At 35.5% G+C, this 23,224-nt stretch overlaps 8 protein-coding genes across 8 annotated transcripts; 6 read left to right on the top strand and 2 right to left on the bottom strand.

Moving 5' to 3' along the window:
• Positions 1-657: 657 nt before the first annotated feature.
• Positions 658-4,298, top strand: RO3G_03249 (uncharacterized protein; the record flags this gene model as incomplete). Its single annotated transcript, XM_067657840.1, has 7 exons — positions 658-1,048; positions 1,108-2,415; positions 2,470-2,965; positions 3,018-3,145; positions 3,209-3,344; positions 3,533-3,923; positions 3,972-4,298. The coding sequence occupies 7 exons, from the start codon at positions 658-660 to the stop codon at positions 4,296-4,298; spliced, it is 3,177 nt and encodes a 1,058-aa protein (XP_067513941.1).
• Positions 4,299-5,374: 1,076 nt separating this feature from the next.
• RO3G_03250 (uncharacterized protein) lies at positions 5,375-5,788 on the top strand (the record flags this gene model as incomplete). Its single annotated transcript, XM_067657841.1, has 3 exons — positions 5,375-5,442; positions 5,496-5,527; positions 5,607-5,788. 3 exons carry the CDS (start codon positions 5,375-5,377, stop codon positions 5,786-5,788), a joined length of 282 nt encoding a protein of 93 aa, XP_067513942.1.
• Positions 5,789-6,997: 1,209 nt separating this feature from the next.
• On the top strand, positions 6,998-8,495 carry RO3G_03251 (uncharacterized protein; the record flags this gene model as incomplete). The annotated part of the gene is made up of 2 exons (XM_067657842.1): positions 6,998-7,123; positions 7,176-8,495. 2 exons carry the CDS (start codon positions 6,998-7,000, stop codon positions 8,493-8,495), a joined length of 1,446 nt encoding a protein of 481 aa, XP_067513943.1.
• A 1,130-nt stretch (positions 8,496-9,625) lies between these two features.
• RO3G_03252 (uncharacterized protein) lies at positions 9,626-9,727 on the bottom strand (the record flags this gene model as incomplete). The annotated part of the gene is made up of 1 exon (XM_067657843.1): positions 9,626-9,727. One exon carries the CDS (start codon positions 9,725-9,727, stop codon positions 9,626-9,628), a length of 102 nt encoding a protein of 33 aa, XP_067513944.1.
• Positions 9,728-13,271: 3,544 nt separating this feature from the next.
• On the top strand, positions 13,272-14,278 carry RO3G_03253 (uncharacterized protein; the record flags this gene model as incomplete). The annotated part of the gene is made up of 3 exons (XM_067657844.1): positions 13,272-13,418; positions 13,474-13,679; positions 13,738-14,278. 3 exons carry the CDS (start codon positions 13,272-13,274, stop codon positions 14,276-14,278), a joined length of 894 nt encoding a protein of 297 aa, XP_067513945.1.
• Positions 14,279-14,709: 431 nt separating this feature from the next.
• On the bottom strand, positions 14,710-15,012 carry RO3G_03254 (uncharacterized protein; the record flags this gene model as incomplete). Its single annotated transcript, XM_067657845.1, has 1 exon — positions 14,710-15,012. One exon carries the CDS (start codon positions 15,010-15,012, stop codon positions 14,710-14,712), a length of 303 nt encoding a protein of 100 aa, XP_067513946.1.
• A 626-nt stretch (positions 15,013-15,638) lies between these two features.
• Positions 15,639-16,608, top strand: RO3G_03255 (uncharacterized protein; the record flags this gene model as incomplete). The annotated part of the gene is made up of 2 exons (XM_067657846.1): positions 15,639-16,365; positions 16,412-16,608. 2 exons carry the CDS (start codon positions 15,639-15,641, stop codon positions 16,606-16,608), a joined length of 924 nt encoding a protein of 307 aa, XP_067513947.1.
• A 4,081-nt stretch (positions 16,609-20,689) lies between these two features.
• Positions 20,690-21,594, top strand: RO3G_03256 (uncharacterized protein; the record flags this gene model as incomplete). The annotated part of the gene is made up of 2 exons (XM_067657847.1): positions 20,690-21,030; positions 21,081-21,594. 2 exons carry the CDS (start codon positions 20,690-20,692, stop codon positions 21,592-21,594), a joined length of 855 nt encoding a protein of 284 aa, XP_067513948.1.
• Positions 21,595-23,224: the final 1,630 nt, after the last annotated feature.

Consider the following 23,224-nt stretch of genomic DNA (forward strand, 5'->3'; position numbering starts at 1 on the left):
TAACCAATAAAGGAAATTTGATGTTGCATTTCAGATTTCATTATTTGCTGGAAAAAAAAAAAAAAAAACCATCTTTTTTTTTCTTTGTATTTTTTTGTTTCGATGAATAGTAAAAATAATCCACCACTAAGTGAAAAGGATTATGAAAAGTACACACAAAAAAAAAAAAATCTCCTTGAATCAATTTTTTAAATAAAACTTTATGACAGATATCTTGATCCAGCTACAACGAAAAAACAAGAGTCACCACCAAGGTTACAAGACCTATTTACCATAGGCAGTGGCAGCAGTAGCGATTCAGTAACAGAAGAAGAGAGTGCTACAGCACTCGAAGAAAACAGCCAGACTGGTCCAACCAAAAATCGGGTCCAATTCCCAATCGATTTAGAGCAAAGGTTTTGCCCCACTTACCCCAAACCTCCTATGGAGGAAGAAGAGGAAGAAGAAGAAGAGACAAAGCAGCCGTCGAGAAAGGAACGATGGCTAGACTATTTTCACAAAAAGTTTCCAAGTCGAATTGTCCGAAGGGTCTTGAAGTGCACCATCGCTTATTTTTTGTCCTCACTGTTCAGTCTGATTCATCCCTCGAGCTATCCTATTGGTTCGGCCCCTTACTTTGCTGTCACCGCCATGTTATTCAGTCATCCCGGGCGCACGATGGGAGCACAATTTGATGCAACCATCACGGCTGTTTTGGGTGTGGTGGCTGCTGTCCTGTATGCATTTGCGGGTGCAGCAGCCTCCGTTGCTTATAATGTAGCCCATCCTACCACATACATTACCCAACCCAGTGGTAGGGTGATTAACATCATGTTTTTATTTGTCGGCGTTTTTGCCGCACAAATGCTACGTCAAACCTATCCAAAATTTCATTTCTTTTCGCTTCAATTCATGATTGTTCAAATCTTTTCAATGACCCGCAGTATCGATTACCTCTCTATTCCCTTCAGTCTTCCTTTGACTTATGGTCTGCCTCTCCTCGTTGGTCACGGCATCTCTCTGGTGGTAAATCTTTTATTTTGGCCTGAAACGGCCGTAGATGGTTTAGGTAACACCAATAAAAGGAGAAGAGATGAGAATCGAAATAATTCAATTTAAATATATTAGGCCGAGCATTGAAAGAGACCATTACGAGCAGTAGAGATATGCTGCATATGATTACAAAGCAATTCTTTTTGGATCCAAAGTCAGAGCTTGTACCTGAATCTGTTGTAGATGGCATTTCAGCCAAGATGAGAAAGGGTATGACCAAGGTACAAACGGCTTATAGAGAAGCCAAATATGAAGTCTCGTATGCCTATATTCGTCCTCAGCAACTGGGTCAAGTAAGGAAATCGTTGGATAGGTTAACAAGACACTTGAGCATCCTCGGTAGTTGCCTAAAGACGGAAAGAGAGCTGTTTGAAAGTGCGATTGAAGCATTGCAAGCGGAGATGAGAGAAGATGACAGTGATCCTGAGGGAGAGCATCATGAGGATCACAACTCCTTTCCAAACAGACGATCTTATAGTGAAGATGACATGAATCTCTTGCGTACATCCTTGCGTGCCTCAGAGGATTATGTGAACAGCGGAAGATACACATCAGGCACATCCACTCCACGAGCGACATCTCGTCCTACTTCCCGAGTGAGCTCGAGAGCAAACTCAAGGCCTCCTTCTTCTCAAGTGTCTGAAGATGAAGATTACGCTGAACATAACCAGATATCCGTCTCCTCCATCAAATCATTTCTTAATTTACAAAAGCTCTCTGTGCCGAAACCAAAGATTCCCAAAAAGACAAGGAAGCAAACCGAGTACGAACAACGTCATCTGCTTATGACATACCTCGAAAGCCTCAGGGATCCACTGATGGAGCTATCTCTGGATTGTACTAGTGCTCTCGAATGCATCTGTGACAGTATAGCGACCGAACTTGACATGGATCATGAAGAGGAAATTTCACGTCGAGAGACATGGCTATCGTTCCTCAAGCACACACTCAAACTCGGCAAGGAACCCACCAAAGCCGCAGAGCAAAAGGCCTTTGAAAGGCACGGGGGAAGCACGAAATGCAATTGTTCTCAAAATCTTCGGTTGGCTATCATTCAATTTGATAGATCAGAAAGACAGAGGATGCACGCACTTTACGATGTTCACAAGCTGCGTTCCCAAAACTCCTCTACTCTCGATTTGGGTATGAGACAAGAGCTTTTTCTCGTTTTCTTTTTCATTTTCACAATGCGTGAGGTGGCCAATGAGTTGCAAGAAATGACACTTCAGATGGATGAGCTGAGATTGCATTCAAGGAAAACGAGCTTTAACGGAAAGAAGAGAAGACATTTATATATGCCTGTACCAAGTATCAAAATGTGGCACAAGTGGGCAAGTGGAAATAACCATCAGAGTACAAGGGATAAAGGAGGCTATACATTAGGTAATCATACTACTTTTAACTGACGAGTGAACCTAATTCTTTAAAATACAAAAGCGACTTTGACAAACCTGATCCCCAAGGAAGAGCCAAAGAAGATGATGCAAGAAGAAGAATATAAACTGTCAAAGATACAGACCAACAACAGCCTTATGCGCACCCGAAGTAGAGGAAATTCATTTGCCGCGGGGAACGAGAGCGATGGGTCACCGAGCATGATTCGCCGTCGTCGGCAGTCCTCCTTTCGTCGATCTTCTGATACGAGTAATGAAGCACCTCGGGACATTCGAATCTTGGTCCCTGACGGTACACAACTCGAGAAAGCCAAGGAAGAAGAAGAAGAAAAGGCGCCGATCATGCTTCGTGTTCGTTACAGGATTTGGAAACAGCTCCAGTTCTTTAGCAAGTACGAGTTCAAGTTTGCTTTAAAGATGGCCACGGCCGTCACGATCTTGACCGTGCCTGCCTTTGTGCCCGCTTCGGCTGACTGGTATTTCAGTGTCAGAGGACAGTGGGCTCCGATGACTGTCATTGCGATCATGAACCCCACAAGGTAAGAGGAAGAAAAGGAGGCATCAAGTGATCACTGTTTTAAGTTTGATTAGCGGTGGCACATTAGAAGCAAGCTTTTGGCGTATCATTGGAACTATAGCCGGAGCGATGGTTGGATGGGCTGCGTTAGAAGCAGGAGGAGGAAGTCCATATCTACTGGGTATATTTGCTGCTTTGTTAGGTAAACGTTGGATGACTGATAAAAGAAAAAGTGACTGACAGATTTCTTTTTGTTATTAAAAAGCTTTACCTTCGTTTTACATTCATTTGGCCAGTACATATAACAAAGTAGGTATTGTCTGTTTAACGACCTATGAAGTAGTTGCTTTGAGTAGATATGTTTCACCACCATCCAATGAAACTATTGCAGAAACAGTATGGTAAGATTTATAAATAAATGATTCATGTAAGCCAAGGAAAAAGAAAAGAAAAGAGAACTTATTGTGAACTAGGAAAAGAACCTTGACACTTATTGTTGGTGTATGTGTCGCTCTGCTTCTTAACTCGTAAGATGATGAATGAAAAAGGGAGAAATGAAAGGACTAATTTTATTTAAACAAAAAAAAAGGATGATTTGGCCATTTGTAGCAAGACATATGGTGCGTAAATCGATTGGAGCTTGTATGTCACAACTTGAAGATTATTATATCTTTATTATGGGAGCTTATCTATATCATGATCCTAGGTCAATTCCTAGTGACGAAGATATCACAAAAGGAGAAAAGATGGAGAGCAAGATTCAAAAGGCGATTGGTGCATGCTCTGTTTTGTTAGAACTGACAGACAATGAGCCACGCATTCAAGGACCATTCCCAAAAGCATTCTATAAGGAAATTATTGTCTGCATGCGAAACTTGTTGGATCGGATGTTGACTACTCGAATCGCACTAATCAAGATGCCACTTGTAGTTAAACATGACGTTTGTGCAAAAGATTATCACAGAGAACGACATGATATGGTAAGTGAATAAAAGAAAGATGAGTTGATAGACTAAATCAGATCTTAGATCATTGCCTTACTACTTACTTTTCATACGCTTGCAACCTCTCTCAAATCAAAATCGCATTTACCTGTCTATATGCCTTCACCACGTTCAGCACGTGCAACTTTGATGGATCATCGACGTAAAAGCAAAGTACAATGGGTCAAGTTTAGAAATCTTACATGGTTTGCTATGGCTTCTTCAACTCAAGAAATAATTGATGAATTAGAATATCTTACACATCTTGTAAGATTTATTGTGGGTGAAAGTCCTTATTCGGATAGAGCAAGACAAATTGATGAATTTATTAATTATCCAGAAGATGCTTTTAAAGAGTGCTGGCATCCTTAAAATATTATAAACATCTTTTGCATAAACAACGCTTAAGTCAAGAATGATTTGATGTTCATTCTTGTCATTATTAAGAATACAGTTTAATTTATTTTAATTGTCAATCACTATTCAAAAGGGGAGGAAGAGATAGGGGATGGTGATCAATATAGCCTTAGATTACCAGTGATTGTTGAATGCTTCTTTTTTTTTTATGGATAGAAAAGGTTGTTTAGTGAATGATCTTCAAGCATTGCTTATTAAACCTATATTCTATAGCACACAAATTCTATTTTTCATCCTTTTTGCTTGATTATACTTGTTGTCAACCTTGAAGAGGATATGAAAAAAAAAAAAAAAAAAAAAAGACAAAAGCATCAATTTGCTTTTTAACACCTTTTTTTTGGTTAGGGGAAAATAAAAGATAGTCTCGCATAAGACCAAAAGCTAGGATTTTGCATAGACTGTTTCATGTTCTTGAGTATAGCACATCCCCTCATTTATACAGCAAAATGGAAGATGAAAATCAGAGTGCTGCGATTATCAAGACTTAAACGGATATTACTCTTTAAGGATACTCTTGATTATGTGATAAAGGAGAAAAAGAGGCAAAGACAATCATCACAGTCAAGTGCTGTCATTTTAGCATTGCACCTAATCTGGCGCGCATTACACGGACTTTTAAAAGAAAGAAATCCACAGTTCTTCATCCCCTCTTCTTCTCCCCTTTTTTTCACTTGCCCCTTTTATAATATAAACATTCTTGCATAAACTTAATTTATGTTTTTTGCTTTTATCACGATAAAAGGAGGGAAAGAGGAGATAGTGATGACTAGATTCCCTCAAACATATTTCCATTTTTGTCATTAAAAAGATGATCTACTCTATCTTTGTTCAAACAGAGGATTGGAGGGTAAGAAGGGATAAGATAGCAGCATGTATATGCCTGTGGGCGTAAGTACTGATACAATATCAAAGTATCCTGACTGAAGAGTACATGGATTTTACATGTAAAATATGTGTGTGACTTGTTTATGAAACTCCATTTCCAACTATTGGGTTACACTCGTTCTTTCTTTTTTTCTTTTTCATATTCAATGGCACAATCTCCCTTTGAAGATCTTGAGACAATAGTAGATAATGAAGAAAGGGAAGAACTGTTAAAGTAAAATAAAAAGAAAATAAAAAAAAAGAAAATGACTTAGCCTAAACGTTTAGACGTGTACTCGAATTACAAGGGCAACTGCGGGGTAAAAAAAAAAAAAAAAAAAAAAAAAAAAAAAGGGAGAAAAGGTTATCATGAAACAATGAATAATAATATTATAAAAGGGATGATATCTAAAGTAGACACAGCCAGGGATGAACATCAGTCATTAATGAAAGAAAATCAGTTACTTCAAAAATATATTAATAATTCCCTTACATCCACAGCTGTTTTTGGTGCGACGAATGGAGTAGTGAATTCAAATAACATATCCTTACGTTCATCAAATCCTTCTTCTCCACGATAAACATCGCTTCATCCTTTGAAAGCATAATAAATGACTAAGGAGAGAAAGAAGAGAAAAGTTGGCGCGAAAATAAAATAAAAAGATAAAAAAAGCAGGGTTCTCTATTGTTATACAAACATGTTTTTTTTTTTTTACTTTTTATCTATTTGATATCATTCAGACCCTCTCTTTCTCTCTCTTTCTCTCTCTTTCTCTTTCTCTTTATCTGCTTTTGATTTAAATGAATAAACAATGATTTGATTAAAAGAGAAAACATGATATGCTCCTATCAACTAAAAAAGGAGATAGACTCCGATATGAGTCTCTTGACAGCATGGCATACGTATGCATAACATATGCGTAACATAAAATAAAAATAGGAGTTACAGATGATTTTTGACTAGACAGGTTAGAGAAAGAGAGTGAGTGATTATAAGAATTCATTCTTTGACTGAATTTTATATTAAATAGCTTTTATGATTTCTAGTCATAAAACAAATTCAAAAATAACTAAAAAGAAATTCTTTTCTTATTGTTTATTCAATAGCAGTAATAAGCTGATAAGTCATTCATGTATTTTGAGTGGTCACTCCTTATTCACATAATACATTCATTCACCCACATTTATTATGCCATCATTTCTCTTTGTGTCCTTTCCTTACCGCCCTTCAATTCCCCTTTCAACTTTTGTTATCCTCCCCACTTTGGATTCTCCTTAACCTTTGTTTTTGTCCTTACTTCTCTACTCCTAATAGAACTCTTGGTTTTTTTTTTTTTTTATCTGTGCGGTTTGGATTTCCCGGTTAATTACGTAGCAAACTTTTTTTTTTTGTCAAATCCTTCTCCCCCCACCCTCCTTAATGAATGTTCAAATAGGAAATCACACATAAAGAAAGATAATTAATCTTCTCTCTTTCCCTCTCTCTCTCTCTCTCTCTCTATTTCCTTCTCTTCTATTTCTTTCTTTTTTCTCTCATTTTTATTTTATTGTTTAATTACTTAAATAACTTGTCCCTTTTTTTTGTAAAAAAGAGAATTGATTTTTTTTGTATAAAAAAGGAGCTTATATACGAAACACATAAGATTAAATCGCTTCATTATTAATTAATATATACTATGACCAAACACGAACAACAGCAACCATATAATCAAAGCCCAACAGAATTTATACGTGTATCTGTAAGAGAACGAAAATGCTCAAAATCATGAAAAATAACACTTTTTATAAAGATGGACCCTTTATATGAAAAACTATTAAAAACACCTTTTCCTACTAATGTACTCGCTATTGAATACTGTCGTGCTGTCTGCGCCGAATTTGGTTTTACAGTCAAACAAGAGGCTAGTGCTAACAAAGTAAATTTAATTTATAGATGCATAAAAAAAGAAACTAAAATGAAATCATTAGAACATCTACGTCTATTGTTCTCGAGAAGGTCTACCTGACTCTCAACGCAATCCTAAACCAAGTCCGCAGCGAAAGAGACCTTCCAAGCGATGTGATTGTCGTTGGCGTGTTGTCTTGTCCGAAAACGAGCATAAACAGTGGGAGTTTAGAAAGTCAATGAATCCAACTGCTTCTGAGCATAACCATCCAATGATGTCCCCCGATGAAATGGTCAAGGCTTGGCCTACCGAGGTCAATGAGATGATCATTCAACTTGCCAGACAACGACTTCAAACACACGAAATTCGTGACGCTGTCAGACAAAGTTTCCCGGGCATCAGTTGGAACGAACGCCGCTTTTATAACCGATTGACAGAAGAAAGGAAGAGGATGAGACAAAGAGGTGTCGTTGAGCGTGCTCAACGCTTGCTCCTCTTGTCAGGTAAGCTTTGTTCGGTGGTAGCAGGGAGTGAAGAGTGGGCATCAGTTGTAGAAGGGGATCTTCAGTGCATGCTCGAAAGTTTCTGCCAAATGGCCCGTATCCCCGCAGGTCTCATCCCTGCCTTGACTGATCTGCAGCCTGACATGATTCGATCTGAACCTGGTGGATGGTTGGCTCAGCATGCTGAAAAAGAACAAGCTATAGAGGAAGGATCCCCTACAAAGAAACGAAGACCTTTATCAAAAACAAGTACCCTCAGTCCATCTGCTTCGCCTGAACCACAAAAGGGTGTTCAGCTCGTCTACGTCCCAAACTACACCCTTCAACTTCACTTGCCACGCCCAGGCATGGACAAGAAAACCGTCGGCAGATCACAGCCCACAGCTTTAGATAGCCAATTTCAACATCCGCAAACCTTTGGATCATCTACTTTTTTCCCACTTGCCTCACCTACCTCCTCCTCCTCATCTACCTCATCTATCCCTTTTAAAAAGCAGCAGCCACCTTCCATGACACAAAGTAGAAATATGATCACTTCTCCTCATCAAACACAGCAGGCAATACCACAGACTGAATATAACATGACTTACCATCACCATCATCCTTCCTCTTATGCTATACAACACTCTTCTTTCTCATCTTATAGTTCTTTTGCTACCACCTCTCCTCCAGAGATATCCTTTTTCGAACCAAACATGGTAGACGCACACCGTGAAAGAGAGCGTCCCAACTTTTACACGCCTACCGCTGTAGACAAAGGATTATCAGCAACAGATGAACAGCAGCAGGAATATGAACAGCGTATGCAGCGTACTTTTTCTCAACCAGCCACTAGCAATTTCTCTTTGCCCATGATCCGTTCTTCAGAAGATAATAATGCTACCAGCCATTGGAATTAGAACTTGTTTATGTATACTTCTATTTCATCAGGCTTGTATGATTTTATATGTCTTTTTTTTATATATATATTTATATATGTGTTTTTTTATATATATGCTATTACTTGTTATGTTTATAAATAAAAATAAGATGTCAAAGACAATAATTCCGAAAACTTCATTTTAATTAAAAAGCATCCGGACTCAAAATGTCTTAAAGTTATTCGTGAAGGTCATTTGTAACATAGGAAAATTAAAATAACGAGTCTCTCTTCAAAAATATAAACTCCGTAGACTCAAGTTATCTCCTTCTTAATTCAACATCGTTTTCTTTTCGTCATTCGTTTATGAGTCTTTAGACATGCCACATCAAGTTGTGGTACAGACCCAGATGAGATGACTAAAGAGCCTCTTTGCCTTTTGTAATCAGCAAAGAAACTATCCTTTCTCCTTCTTTATAACCTACACAGTCAGTCAACCCCTTATGTCAAAGACACAAATAAATTGCATACAATCAGTTTTAATAAGCAAGTTTTCTTTCCCATATCATAAGCTTACAAAAACATCAATGGTATAAGCCCTTTTCTTCTTTGGTGAATGCTTTAGGCTTTCAATAAGTTTCATGATACAGAACAGGTCATGCTTCTTATTTGAGTAGTAATCAAGGCTCTTATCTTTGTTATCGTGCGATCCATGGATTCTTCCTGCCTTCTTCTTGTGGTCTTCTCTAGATCTTTCCAAGTTGCCCTATTTCCACAGCAAGTTGGTCTATTTATGCCACCATGTTCTTTTTTTTGGTATTATTGAATATGTGTTCTATATAAGCTGCTCTTGTTCTACTTTAGTGGAATGCTGCATCCTTTCAAATGCGTGGTTGACCGAGATGCTGCTATCATGTTTATACTTTTATTTACTACATTCATGTCAATTTTAGGTTAATGAATTCGCCCGTTACTATAGTCGCTTTTCACCAGATTTTGGTAAAATTAGCCACGATTTTTGGAAATGGCCAACCTCAGATTTTGAAAATGACTTAATCTTTGAGAAAAGCTTTGAAGAGACTTTAATAAATGTACTTTTTTTTTTCAATTAATAAACGACGGTTGACAACATGGATCCTAAATACCTATCTCTTAGTGAACAAGACTATATCAACGAAATAACTGGGAAGTAACGATAACTTGACCAAGTTCATTCCAGAGCTTTGGGGATGGAAGTATCGTGTTGCTCTTCTTAGGAGTCGCTCTGAACATACTGCTGTTCTTCAGGCTCTTGTTCGGGGCATTGATCCCGGTGTTACTGACATTTTTACTGCAGTTGATTCTGGTTTTTCATCTTTGAATGCTAGAATCAGAAAGGCATCTATCAAAGAATACCATCATATATGCGGCCTCAATCTTGCTACCCAAAGGCGTATGCAACACCAACAATATAATCAAGAAGATGTAAGATTTATTAGCAAATCGCCTACCCTCAAAACACCAAATTTGATCAATTTCTCAAAGGCTGCCTCTATTAGACTAAAAACTATCAAAAGATCTCCGACTGCTATAGTAGGAATAACTGGTAAGAGGTCTTTATTGGAGGACGATTACTTTATACTTGCAAAATATACTTTTAGATTAATTAAGCTTAATTTCAAAGGTTATATAAAAAAACTACCCATGAGGTTGCCAAAAGACCGTTTGATGATACTATCAAGCACAACAGTAAAAGCTTTATTTATGAAGAGAAACAGCACTGTGGCAATTAGCAAAAATGGATCCCACTTGCGTCAAAGGCAACAAGCCAGCTAGCCCTTACAAGGAAAGAGCGATTGAGTATGCTAATAATTCTTTTTCCGCATCTATGAATGGAAAGTTTCTTGCTTCTACCTGACGGATGGCCGATGTTACTAAGAAGATATCAAAGGATTCACAAGAGAAAGCTGGATTTATCTATGTTGCTAAGGCTTTTACTAGACATGTAATCAATGTAAAACCAAAAGCTTAATAAACGCTATTTCAGTCAGATCAAAATGAAAAGTACATGCTGTCCTCAAGTATAACTCTTGTAGTACGGTATGAAGCCTTGATGCGATGACTATTAAACGCATACACTGTATTATTACATACATCTCACAACATAACAATGAAAGGCCTCCTGAATACATGAATCCTACTTCTTCTGAGGATTGTATGAAGACTCCATAACAGGTTCTCATCCCTTATCTAGTGGGTAGGTAGTATTAGTATTTTTTTTATGATGATCTTTTAATAACATTCATTTCATGCACTTGTATCATTTGGTATCTCTCTTATTTTCACTCCTTGATCTATCTCAAACTACCCTAACCTTCTCATTCCTTATCATTCCTAAAATGCTAGTACTTTGTTTCCAGATCACTTCGTCACATTTAAAAATATAGTATTATCAGGCAATGCATCATACAGAACCGTCGCCCAATATTAAATATTGATTTTATAAATAGTTTACCACTCAATGTTTTTTGTATTACTTTTAGTAAATATTTTTTATATTTATTTTTGTTTGAATACGGGAGAACAAAAAAAAAAAAAAACAAGCCATAGAGGGATGTGCTAAAGTGTCATAGAATTATTACTGTTTTTGTTATTTGATAATTGAAACACTTTGTTTTACTTCATGATTCGACATTATTCTTGACTTGGGATGTGGATAAGCACGATTGTATTCATTGTTATTAAACAAATCAGCTTCTTAGTGCATAGCCTCATTACATTGTATCATATTATTTATTTTTTAAAACATTAAAGTTTGGTTAATGCATATCAAAGGATCGCCGATGCTTTTACTTCTTTAAAACTAAAGGGGCCAGAAAAAGAAGTTTAATTGGGTGACAGCGCCAAGACTAGATAAAAGAACTGGTTGCCCCTTTACATTTTTAAATATACGATGTTCATATTTAACATCCATTTAAGGTATAACAGATTTGCATGGAATAAATAGCCTCCTATTATGGTCATGTAGCCATTTATATCAAATTACGCCTGTTTATCAAATTGTTGCATTTCTAAAGAGATGTGCGGATGATTTCATTAGATCAGAGGGGTCTCCATTGTACTATGCAGTTTGATGCATTTAGAGTGAAATAGTGGTTTGTTTTTATTTGATCTGGTTTATTTTATGTTTTTTTAATACATTAAAGTATGTTAATGTAACAAAGATCCTCAAATTTTTAATCTCTAAAGTTGGTTTGCATGATGCTGATGGATTTACAAACTAAAAATGAGTTATTTATTTGACCTGTTGTGCTTGATTAAAAAAGAAGGTACATCTTCATGTGCCAATCTAAGCTCAAGCTTCTCCAAGCTACACTATAAACAAACACCGTCTTAGAGAATGAGTATATTGGTTTTTTACAGCTTGGCGTTGCTCTTTCTAACTTTCAAGGTTTTCTAAAATATCAGAAATATTTTAAATTCGTAAAGTTAAATATGACACTAAAAAAGAGGGAGGATCCTTATTGAAACTGCAATCAAAATTCATGTTACATGACATTAGCAAATGTACAAAGTAACTTTGAGTAGGTCACTTTAAGAAAAAAGAAGAAGATATAGGTGTTATTAAACTAAAGAGCATCCATGTATTGCTTATGAACCTAAAGCTTTTAATCATTTCCCAATTTTTCACTTTTTTCATTGAACTTTAATCCAACATAAAAAGAATACAGCAGAAAATTCCAAAGAATCACTGCGCTTTTACGTGTTAGTGATTGCGAAAAAGCAGTGCAAATCATTAGCGGAAATAATAAACGAGAATCCGTCTTTCTATCTACCATAAAAATTGTTTAGCCACTAGGAAATAAGTTCGTCAATGCAATCTAAAATTTTACTTTTATCTACAACAGACTGTTCGTCAGATCTACGGTCTTAAAAGAGACTGTGCTTGAACTGCTGCTCCTTTGATAATTTTTTTGAACCAGATTGTTAAATCTCAACGGCCAACCATGTAACTATACAATCAAGGAATACTTGTAAAATCAGACACAATACAATGAGAGCAATCCACTACTTTTCATCCCTTGATGTTCTCTTTTTGCGTTTTTTATGCTTTATTTTTTCTTTCTAAAACTTTTTTTGTGTATGAGGATTTTATTCCGATGCCGCATTTTTAGCTGGTCATCATAAGAAACACTTTTAATAACAGGGCTTAAACCGACAAACAAACAAACAGAAAACGACCATGGAGATTGGAACTAGTGCCCTCCAGACGAGAGACTAATCCAGCAGAAAGAACTTGACTACTTCGCTAAGGGAATTTGTCCCTTTCTAAAACTTTTGTTTATATATCTTTCACGTATCTATTGAGCTTGAATGAGAAAAAAAAAAAAACTCTCCATCAGCAGAGCATGGTAAGGATGACATACTAAGCCTTCAGTGTAAAGACGGTGTCCTTAAAATAATAAACGGAAAATAGCTTCTTAAAAATTACCTTTTGTCTTTACTATTTAATAAAATAAAGTTTTCTTGGCTTATAGCAAATTGATATATTCGTTAGTTATAGAAATAATGTCAGTGATTTTTGCTACTTTTAAAACTGTATACAACAAATTTGGATTCAAGCGTTTTTAAGAAACTAAAACAATTGTCTAAACATAAAATTCGAAGTATCGTATCTCTCTTTGTTACTCTATCAACTGTATTTCAAGCGGAATACTATTTTTTTTTTTTTTTTTTTTTTTTTTTTTTTTTTTTTTTTTTTTTTTTTGCTGGCATAAATGAAAATACTTTTTAGCGTAGTTAATTTTTTATTTTCTTTAAAAAAAAGGTCTTTTAAATGTCAAGTCCTAAAAAACCTCAAATCTATGAAGAATCAACACAATACCAACATTGGAGATTTAGCCCTGAACAATTATGGGACATTCGTAATAAAAGAACAACTGAAGCTATTGAGCGCGTAAAGAAAACTCGTGGAAAAGAGCTGGTATATAAAATAAATCTTGCATTTTATATACAATTAAACAGTTTTTTTTAAAAAGGAAGCAGATTCAACTGAGGTGATTAAGGATGAAGATTATCTTTCAGCAAAAGAAGAGCTTGCCTTATGTCGTTTTTATGAAAAACAGTTGCAAGGAATGTGCAAACATTTAAAATTCAGTGACATGGTCATGGCCACAGCAGTTATCTATATGAAGCGATTCTTTTTGTACAATACAGTAATGGACTATCATCCAAAAGATATTTTGTAGGTTTATATTTTGATGTTTCAATAGCTTTACTAAACAAATTATATTTTAAAAAAGTTTGACTTGTCTCTTTTTAGCAACTAAATCAGAAAGTGAAAGAATATCAATTGAAGATTTTGGAAAAAAATTGAGATTACCTTCTACTGTCAGCGTGTTGAATCTGGAGTTTACAGTCTCTCAAGGACTTAAATTTCAATATTATGTACATCATCCTTTCAGACCTGCCTATGGCTTCTTTTTGGATATGCAGCAAGCAATTGATGTCAAGATATTGAAAGTGATTTACAAACAAGCTGTCAACCAAACTATTCCTGATATTTTACTCCAAGATTTACCTTTAATTTATCAACCTTCGCAACTAGCATTGGCCGCTTTTGTACACGCTAGCAGAGAGAATGGATGTGAGGAACTTGTTACTGGTTATATTCATAAAAAGTTTGGGGAAAAGGATGCTGGTCACTTGTTGAATATGATAGAGCGTATCCTTGAATTCCTTACATCTGATAAAGCAGTAACGCATGAGGAAGCAAAGAAGATTGATTATCGTCTTCGTATCGTTATGAACCCAGAATCGGCCTTGTATGTTAGCATTATTTGATCAAAAGACTACGATTCACTCACTCTTTTGTGAAATAGGAATAAGAAGCGAATGACTGAAAGAAATGGAGAAGAAAAAGAAGAAACGAATAAGAAAGCAAAAATAGCTTAATGCTTCTTTTTCTTTTTATTTGTTGAACAATGTTTACAAAACCAAGCTCCTTTAGGTACTGATTCCAATTCTGTACATTCCAAATGAAACCATTCAATATCACACTATAAATCGTTTTTTTTTATTGCATGAATAAAATGTGAATGAAAATAATTTTTTACGTACCTCTTCATTATCGCATGCAACCATTTCACCAAATGACACACGCTGACAATAACAATAGCGCGGTTCATTTGGATCGATTGGCATATTACTAAATGAAACAGAACTATACATAGGCTTAATTTAGTTTCTATTACTCATTTGCACTATATCAAAATTTACTTCTGTAAACTATCTGACGTATAATCCTCTTCTCGTGTTCTCTTTTTCCTTCCTCTTCTTGATTCACCCTGTGAAGATTGACCTTTTTCAGCGGTTGGTGTTTGTTCTGATACACGCGTTGATCCAATCATTTGTTCATCTTCTATTTTCTGCAAGTCATCATCCAACTTTGTACAGTGTCTATCCACTGTATCATAGGTTGATTTCGCCAAGGCGTATTTTTCTTCACCTCTTTTAATTACTTCATTCAACATTTGGCCAATGGTATCTAGTGTTTTTTTCTTTTCTTCTGCAGTCATTTCTTTTGCTATTGTTGTTACTTTGGCTGTTTCTTTAGCTACTTGATCCATCAATTGCTGTGCGCTTTCATCTAGTTGTCTTATGAGTGTGTAGTTGCGCTGTAATTCAAGTGGTAAAATTTCCACAGCTTTTTTTTATTAATGTTTTAAGTAAATATTAAACCAAATATTTTTTTGAAATCATTCCAGAATTGCTTACTATCAGAATATTCGTTAAAGAATGTAGAAGTAAATTGTGAATCTTTCATTGTCAAGCAAAAAAAAAAAAAAAAAAAAAAATAGAAAAGAAAAATTAATTCAAAGGCCGATTTGTGTTGCAACTTTGTGTGCAAGCTGGGGTGCTTGTTTCACATTGTTGAGTGTCATAAAAATTATCAGATTCTTGAATCATTAGTCATATTTTGTAATCACACTTCAACAAGCAATTAAAATCATTTATGTAAGAGTAAATCATATTCATACAGCATCTATGACTATTAAGATGAATTAGCTTAGAGTATAATGATATCAATTGAACATCGTTAATGATTGAAATAAAAAAAAAATCTGATAAAATGATTTTCCGACTTTTTGTTTAGGAAAAAAAGAATTCTTTTCTTTTTCTCGCTTTTCTTTCAATTTTTTACATGTCGTCCTTATTAAAAAGAATCAGCTCCTTTATATACACTCCCAAAGAAGAAGTTTCAGTAGAAGAAGTTTCAGTAGAAGAAGATCAGATTCCACCACAAGATGTCACTGTACCCGATTGCAATAATTGCGTTAGTGAATGTGACGAACATCAGACATATCCTTCTTATCTTCAACTCGACACAGACTCACCTCTCTTGGGATCCATGTCGCCTTATGGACGTCATTTTATGATCAGTACCGCACAATGTGACTGGGCTGAACGTATTGAAGAAGACGAGGGTACATTGGCTGCCGAGCTGCATGCCTTGATCAAGGCTGATCCCATGCCCTGGCGTACTTTTATTACAAACACATCTCACATCCCTAACCACTCAACCACAGTACACTGTTCGATGGACATCATCATCTTACCGGACAATATTGTTGTTGGCAATGTCACAGCTGATGACGCACAAACCATCTATGAGATCTTTGTCAAGCGGCCTTTACCTGAAGAACCGGTGAATATTCAAAAGGAATTTGAGTCTGTGGATCTGAAAGAAATGGGAGTTTATCCTAATCCTTATGATTCAATGATTCTTATTTGTTCTCATCGAAAGAGAGATAAGCGATGTGGCATTACAGCGCCTATTCTGAATCGTGAATTTGATCACGTCTTACGAGAATTGGATATTCATGATGGCGAAGGAGGTACAGCTGTCTTGATGGTGAGCCATATTGGAGGTAAAAAATAAAAAATAAAAAAAATATATATATTAAATTTGTTTAGGTCATAAATTTGCAGGAAATATCATTTGTTATATCAACAAGGGTCAAACCGGAATTTGGTATGGACGCGTTAAAACATGTCACTGCCATTCAATTGTAGAAGAAACGATTATAAAAGGAAAAGTGATTAAAGATCTTTATCGTGGTTGTATGACTCATAGCTTTAACTACAATAAATGTAATAAACTTAAGTGGTAAAATAAAAAAGAATCTGATAATTAGGAGCGTGAAAATAATGTTTACCAATTTTGGGTTACATTTTTATGAGAAGGGGCTTAACCTTCTATTAAACTTATTATTAAATTTTAAGGCAGTGTAATGCCTATAGTTAAAATAAGATAAAAAAGTGGGTTGAGAGAGCATCTACTTTTGACACGTGCAAGCTGTTGAAAGTGAGGGGCATATAAATTAGCCGCAGGTTGAGTGGGTAGAAAATCATCCTTTTTTTTTTTCTTACTGCAAATATAAAATACACACTTTTTTCTCTTGTCTTTTTTTCTTTCTCTTCTTTCATTTTCTTTATTCTTTATTTACTCAATGAATGATCATAATCAAAGAGAACCAACTAAACTACCAGCTATTGTCAAGCAATTTGTATTATCTGTATTACCCAATAAACAGTCTCAACCAATTCAAACCAAAAACCAAAGTCCATTTGAAGAATTATACTTCTCATTTCCAGCACTAGAAGAAGATACACTATCTATCAACTGTGGTACTCAACATCATAAAACAAATTCAAATAATATGAAGGCACTTATCAAATAACTTTTATACCCTATCATCACATCATCAATTATTATTATTTATTGTACAGTTTCTTCAATAAAGTTTTCGGGTAAAACATAAGTTATGTTTGGGCATTAAGAATTCATTAATAGTTATTAAAGTGTTTATAAATCAACTTGATTAAATAGACTGTAACATTTGTTTACAGAAAGAGAAAAAGAAATATCAAAGGCTTAAGTTGTATTTATCTTATATGTGTTCCTGAGTAAACACATTTAAATCAGTTGCATGTTGTGTTTTTGTAGATCTATTACACAGAAAAGTGGGAAAAAAAAAAGAAAGTGATAGAGTATTCCCACTCATTCTGTTGCATTCTTTCCTCTTTTTATATTTTAGTACCAATGGTTACTAGGGAATAAATGCCTAGCAACAAATTATTGTCAAAAGAGAATGTACTACCCACAAATCCTCTATTATTTCATCCGTACGTGTTCTATAAAAAGGCTTGTTGCTATCTCAATAACATACGCATGATATATCATCATTGCAGCACTGAAAAATAAAACACATGTCCATGATATCTTTTGTCATACAAAACAACAACAACTACTACTTTTTTTTTTACCACCCACACATATCATGTTAGTTATTGAGCACAAATCAAACTGAAAAATTGTAATAAACAAAACGCGTAGATTTAAAAAAGATATTCCCTATTTGTTTATTACACAATTATCAACTTTAATAAATGAAGAATAACTAACGGTGATGACAATCAAAAATCTACGTTCATTAACGGACCATTTTGCCTCTGCCTTTATATGGACTAGTAAACACAGATAAATAAAGAGAAGAAGAGTGAGTAGCTTTGGTTATTTGTCCTGTGTGAGAACAAATAACAAATATCGGAATGTTAGTTCCGAATGGCATGGTTACACAAATTGAGTGAAATTATGCCTTTCATTCTTTTACAGACAGGACTCAAGTAAAGAAGACGACAAATGAGGTAGATGGAGATAGAAATGATTTTGTTATTGAATTAATATATTTATACGATCGTATTTGATGGCAATCCTTTTTTTTGATATTCAAGTTTACTTTTTTGTAACACATATCGATCTTTTTTCATATAAAAAGAGAGCTTAAAAAAAGGGTATTTGTTATTCTTTTTTCCTTAAACATATTCTTGAATATTAATAATTAGATACCCTTTCTATCACCTTTTTTTTTATTTCAAATGGGAAATAATGTTAGTATTGAACCAAGATCTCATAACATTTTGAGAAGAAGATCGTTGATATCCGTTCAACATTCTATTCACAACCATCGAAACAACAATAATGACTTGATCATCTCTCTCAATCAAAATCAACAGCAACAGCAGCAAGCAGATCCTAGATTGAGCATAGATAATAGTACTCATATACAATCAAGTGTATTTCAAAGCGGTCTTACAGCAGAACAATTCTCTCGTCTAGAGCAAGAGTCAGCCTTTAGTGAAATGACAGATTACTCACATTTTTCTTTTAATGCAAAGGAGAATAATGATTATATCATGTCTACGCCTGAATTGAATTCATCGTCGACAAATTTACACACTTCAAAGGAGATGGTGGATTATCTGATAAAGAACCCATCAAATACATTTGATATTCTCACCACTGTTTTTAATTCCTCTCAGATGAAACACAACCCAGATTTCCAAAGAGAGGCTTACAAAGCACTCGAACTCTGGGTTCAAATTGCTGATGATCCCTCTGCCAAGGTCTGTATAGCTCGGTGTAAGCTTTGTGGTTGGGGCACAGAAAAGGATCCAAAGGCAGCCTTTGTTGAACTCAAACGACTCGCTACTGAACAAGACACTTGGGAATCTTACTTTTTTCTCGCTCAATGTTATTATTACGGTATCACGGATCTTGATCAAACAATACAAGCTGTTGACAGGAAAAAAGCTTGCACATGGTTTAAGAAATCAATGCAAGTGCCTCAAAGGTACCAAAAAAGCAAGGTCGTTCCTCATTTTGTAGCCCAAGCGCAGGTCTGTGTTGCCATTACCAACCTTTTGGCAGGTGATTCAGTTGATGAAAATATTGAACTCGTTAAAGCAAGTGCTCGTGCCGGAAACAAGTAAGAGTAAAATTGTACATGCTGCAGCAAACTTAGTTTGTTTTATAGAATTGCAGAATTTCAACTTGGTTATTTGATCAAGCTGGGTGTAACGAGTGATACAAAGACGACAACAGAATATTTCACTTCAAGTGCTCAAAAATCATATTCTCCTGCCCAAATCCAACTGGCATTGATTCTTTTACAAGAAGGAAAAACAGAGCAAGGCTTTTATTGGCTTAAGAAGGCAACCGATTTGGTAACCAAAGGAAAGAAAAAAAAAGGTGACAAATTGATTGACGATTGATTTTCTAGAATGATCCACAAGCTTATTATCAATTGGGTAACATATACGAACTGGGTTCTTATGGAGTTGGACAACACTTTGAATTGGCTTACACCAATTATCATCATGCAGTCGAAAAGTACGGCCATCATCTATCTGAATTCCGTTTGGGTATGAATTACTTGATTGGTGGTCTTGATTTGCCAAAGGACACTGAAAGAGCCTTTGGATTCATTCAGAGCGCTGCTCTAGCAGGTGAACCAGGTGCACAATATATCTTGGGTGTCATGTATCGTGAAGGAGAAGTGCCCAATCGACCTCACAAGACAGCACATGAAATTGCACAAAACAAAAAGGAGGCCTTTCGATGGTTCCGTAAAGCGGCTGCCCAAAACCTCCCAGCAGCGATGACGCAAGTTGCCTTTTGTTACGAACAAGGACATGGTGTTGCTGTCAACCATGTCGTGGCCAACCAATACTATGAACGGGCCCTTTGTTATGCCAATCTCTCAAGTACTCGTGTGGCATATGCTCGGTTTTTGTGTAGTCAAAAGAGATACAAGGAAGGCTTTGAGCATTATCTTCAGGCATCTGGTTTGATTGGATCTGATAGTCAACATCCTGCACCACCTCAAGTCATTTCAGAGGCTAAGCGCATGGTCGCCATCTTTTATTTGGATAACACAAAAGATTCTGATATTCCTTATAAGCCAAAGGAGGGGTTTGAACTTTTGATGGAGTTGGTTATCTCAGATCCTGATAATGGATGCATTCATTACTGGGTTGCTACTTCTTATGAAAAAGGTATTCCTAATGTGTGTCCTACCGATCTCTCAAAATCTTACAAGCACTATTTGATTTCTGCAAAGCTTGGTTATGCAGATTCGCAGCTTCAGGTAATTAATTCTACTTTAAAGAAGGAGTAGGTTATGAACCTATTTTTTTTAGGTTGGACATATACTTTTTAAAGGTATAGGCGTCCAAGAAGATCGTCGTGCGGCATTTGACTGGTTCATGAAAGCAGCTAACCAAAAGAATCCAAAAGCATTAAACTACATTGGCTTGTATTACTACAAAGGAAGCTTTGGTATCTCTCGCGACCATGAGAAAGCACGAGACTTTTTCAAGAAATCAGCGCAGCTTGGAGAAGTAGATGGTATGATATCGTATGCTCAACTATGCCAAGAAAAAGCCAGAACAACAGATGCCCAACAAGCAAAGGCCTTGCAAAAATCTTCATTTGACTGGTACAAAAGGGCCGCTGCACATCAGCATCCTACAGCCTTGCGTGAATTGGGTCGAATGTATGGAGCTGGTATTGGAACGGAAAAGAAAGACCAGCTTTCATTCGAATACCTCAAGCTCGCTGCCGATAAACAGGATCCTCTTGCTACATTATTGATAGGAGGATATTATGAAAATGGTCATGGTGGTCTGTCAAAAGATATTCATGTTGCCCTCAACTATTATTTGAAGGCTATTCAGCTTGGACAACCAACGTAAGCCGTACTCATTTCTCTATTTCAATTTCTAACTTTCTGTTCTACAGAGCTTTAATAGCTGCCGCAGAAGTTTATGAAAAGTTGGGACAATATGACAAAGCATACGATTACTATGGTCGTATTGCCAAAGATAGCAGAATTGCCAAAGATTTCAAATCCAGTCGTACCGCGCGCCTTAAGCGTTCACTGTATAGTTTAAATTATGATCCAACACAATTACTTTATCCTATGTCTAGTACTTTAAAATCCAGACACTCCTTAGATCAATACAGTGAGCTTTCAAAAGTTCAAGCATTTCAATCCATCTATTCACTCGCCACACAGGATCATTTCAAAGATGCCTATGTTTGGTTAGCCGAATGTTATCAGGATGGTAATGGTGTCCCTCAAGACATGGCAGAATCAATCCAATGGAGAACAAGAGCTGCTGTGGATGCTGATAATCTTTATTCGATGAGAAAATTGGCATATATATTTGAACAAGGTGTATACGTCGAAAAGGATTTAATGCTTTCTCAAAGGTACCGCCAAATGTTTGCTGAAAAACATTCATCCTTATAACCATAATGGCTTGTCATACACAAACATACATACATACACCCCTGCCTGTGTAGGTAAAGATTGATGGTTCTTTTTTTTTTGCACATTTTCTGTAATTATAATTTACCTTCTTTCCTTTCATATATTATTATCGTTCCACTCTTTATACATAGATGCATATATGTACCTATTTATCACCTTATATATCTTTTATCCCCCCTTTTGTATGCTTTTATATATGTAAATATGTCACCTGTTATCTTTCTATCCCCTTTCTATATTTATAAAATAAAGTTTTACTTGTATATTACAGGTGTCATGAAAATATGCTTTTGCTTACTAATTCGTTATTTGTAATGAATGGTTCCAAAAAGTAATATATCTTTTGAATATTTGACAGGCCATGGTCAAGTGTAACGTTACTTGTATCTTGTTTAAAGACGTAAATAAAGCTTTGCATTTATATCCCCGCGCTTTTATGCTTAGCAAAAGGAGGTAAATTATCAAATAGATAATCTATTGATTACATGCTGTATGAAATCAGCGTGTATTCTGAATTTGAAGGAGAAAATTATCCGAACCTTGATTAGAACGCGTCATTCTGTAGCATGAAATGAACAAGAAGGGAGCCGAGGATAGAAATTTTACTGTGTTACCTAACAGATCACCATGACAACATTACTGAGTTTAAACCATAAAGGAAGAACATTTACACCGAAGATGCCCTACGGTCTAAATAAAACTTTTTCATCAGGCACATTTCCTTTTTATTTTTATTTTTTTTTTTTTGGATAATCTTAAGCTGGGTGTAATTGAAATGTGTTGTGAGTTTATGATTAAAATGACCTGAGACTTTGAGATTCATTTTTTCACCAATGTGTGCATAAAGTTAAATATTTAACTGGAAAGCAAACAAATATTATTAACATACAAGCAACACATACGCCGTACGTGTCTATACTTTTCAAACACGTGTGCTGCAATTGAATAGCATTGCATGGCTTTTTGTTGTTGTTTTTGTTATTGGTTTCTAATCAATCTTTTGTACTCCTTTTTAAGCGTGGTTTATGAAAAGAAGACTTGCCTCTATTCTCAAAAAGAAAAAAGGGAAAACATCGATCGTTAGTATTGATTTATTATCCTTTTTTGTAAAAAAAAAAAAAAGCCAACTATTTCTTTCTGGAAAGCAGGAGTATTCTTTGTACACCATTAAATCTACTAAGCCTTGAAATTAGAAAAAATGACTCAGGAGAAAAGGGTTTTTTTTAATTGTATCAAATACGTATCTTGGCATGAGATCCTTGGCATTAATTATAATGACTCCTATTCTTTACATAAAAACAACAATTGAAGCAATTGAAGTATTTGAGTATACACAAAGGAAAGCTCGTAAAGAGACACGTTTTAGCAGTCGCTTTATGCTATGATTATGTCATTGAACGGAAAAACAAGCTCAACATTTTTGGGAATTTGGGATAATTCATCGTGTTTCGTAGATCGAAAATTTTTTTTCTCAGTAAAAAGGTTTTCTTTAGTCTATTTTGTTGATCACTCTGCTTTTTATAAACAGCAAAGAAAAAAAAGAAGAGAAAAACAAACGGCCGATATTGTGTCTCTTTCAAACCCGTTGAATATTGGGGTGTTTTTGACA

The sequence above is a fragment of the Rhizopus delemar genome, genomic scaffold (assembly GCF_000149305.1).
Source record: "Rhizopus delemar RA 99-880 supercont3.2 genomic scaffold, whole genome shotgun sequence".
Lineage (NCBI taxonomy): Eukaryota > Fungi > Mucoromycota > Mucoromycetes > Mucorales > Rhizopodaceae > Rhizopus > Rhizopus delemar.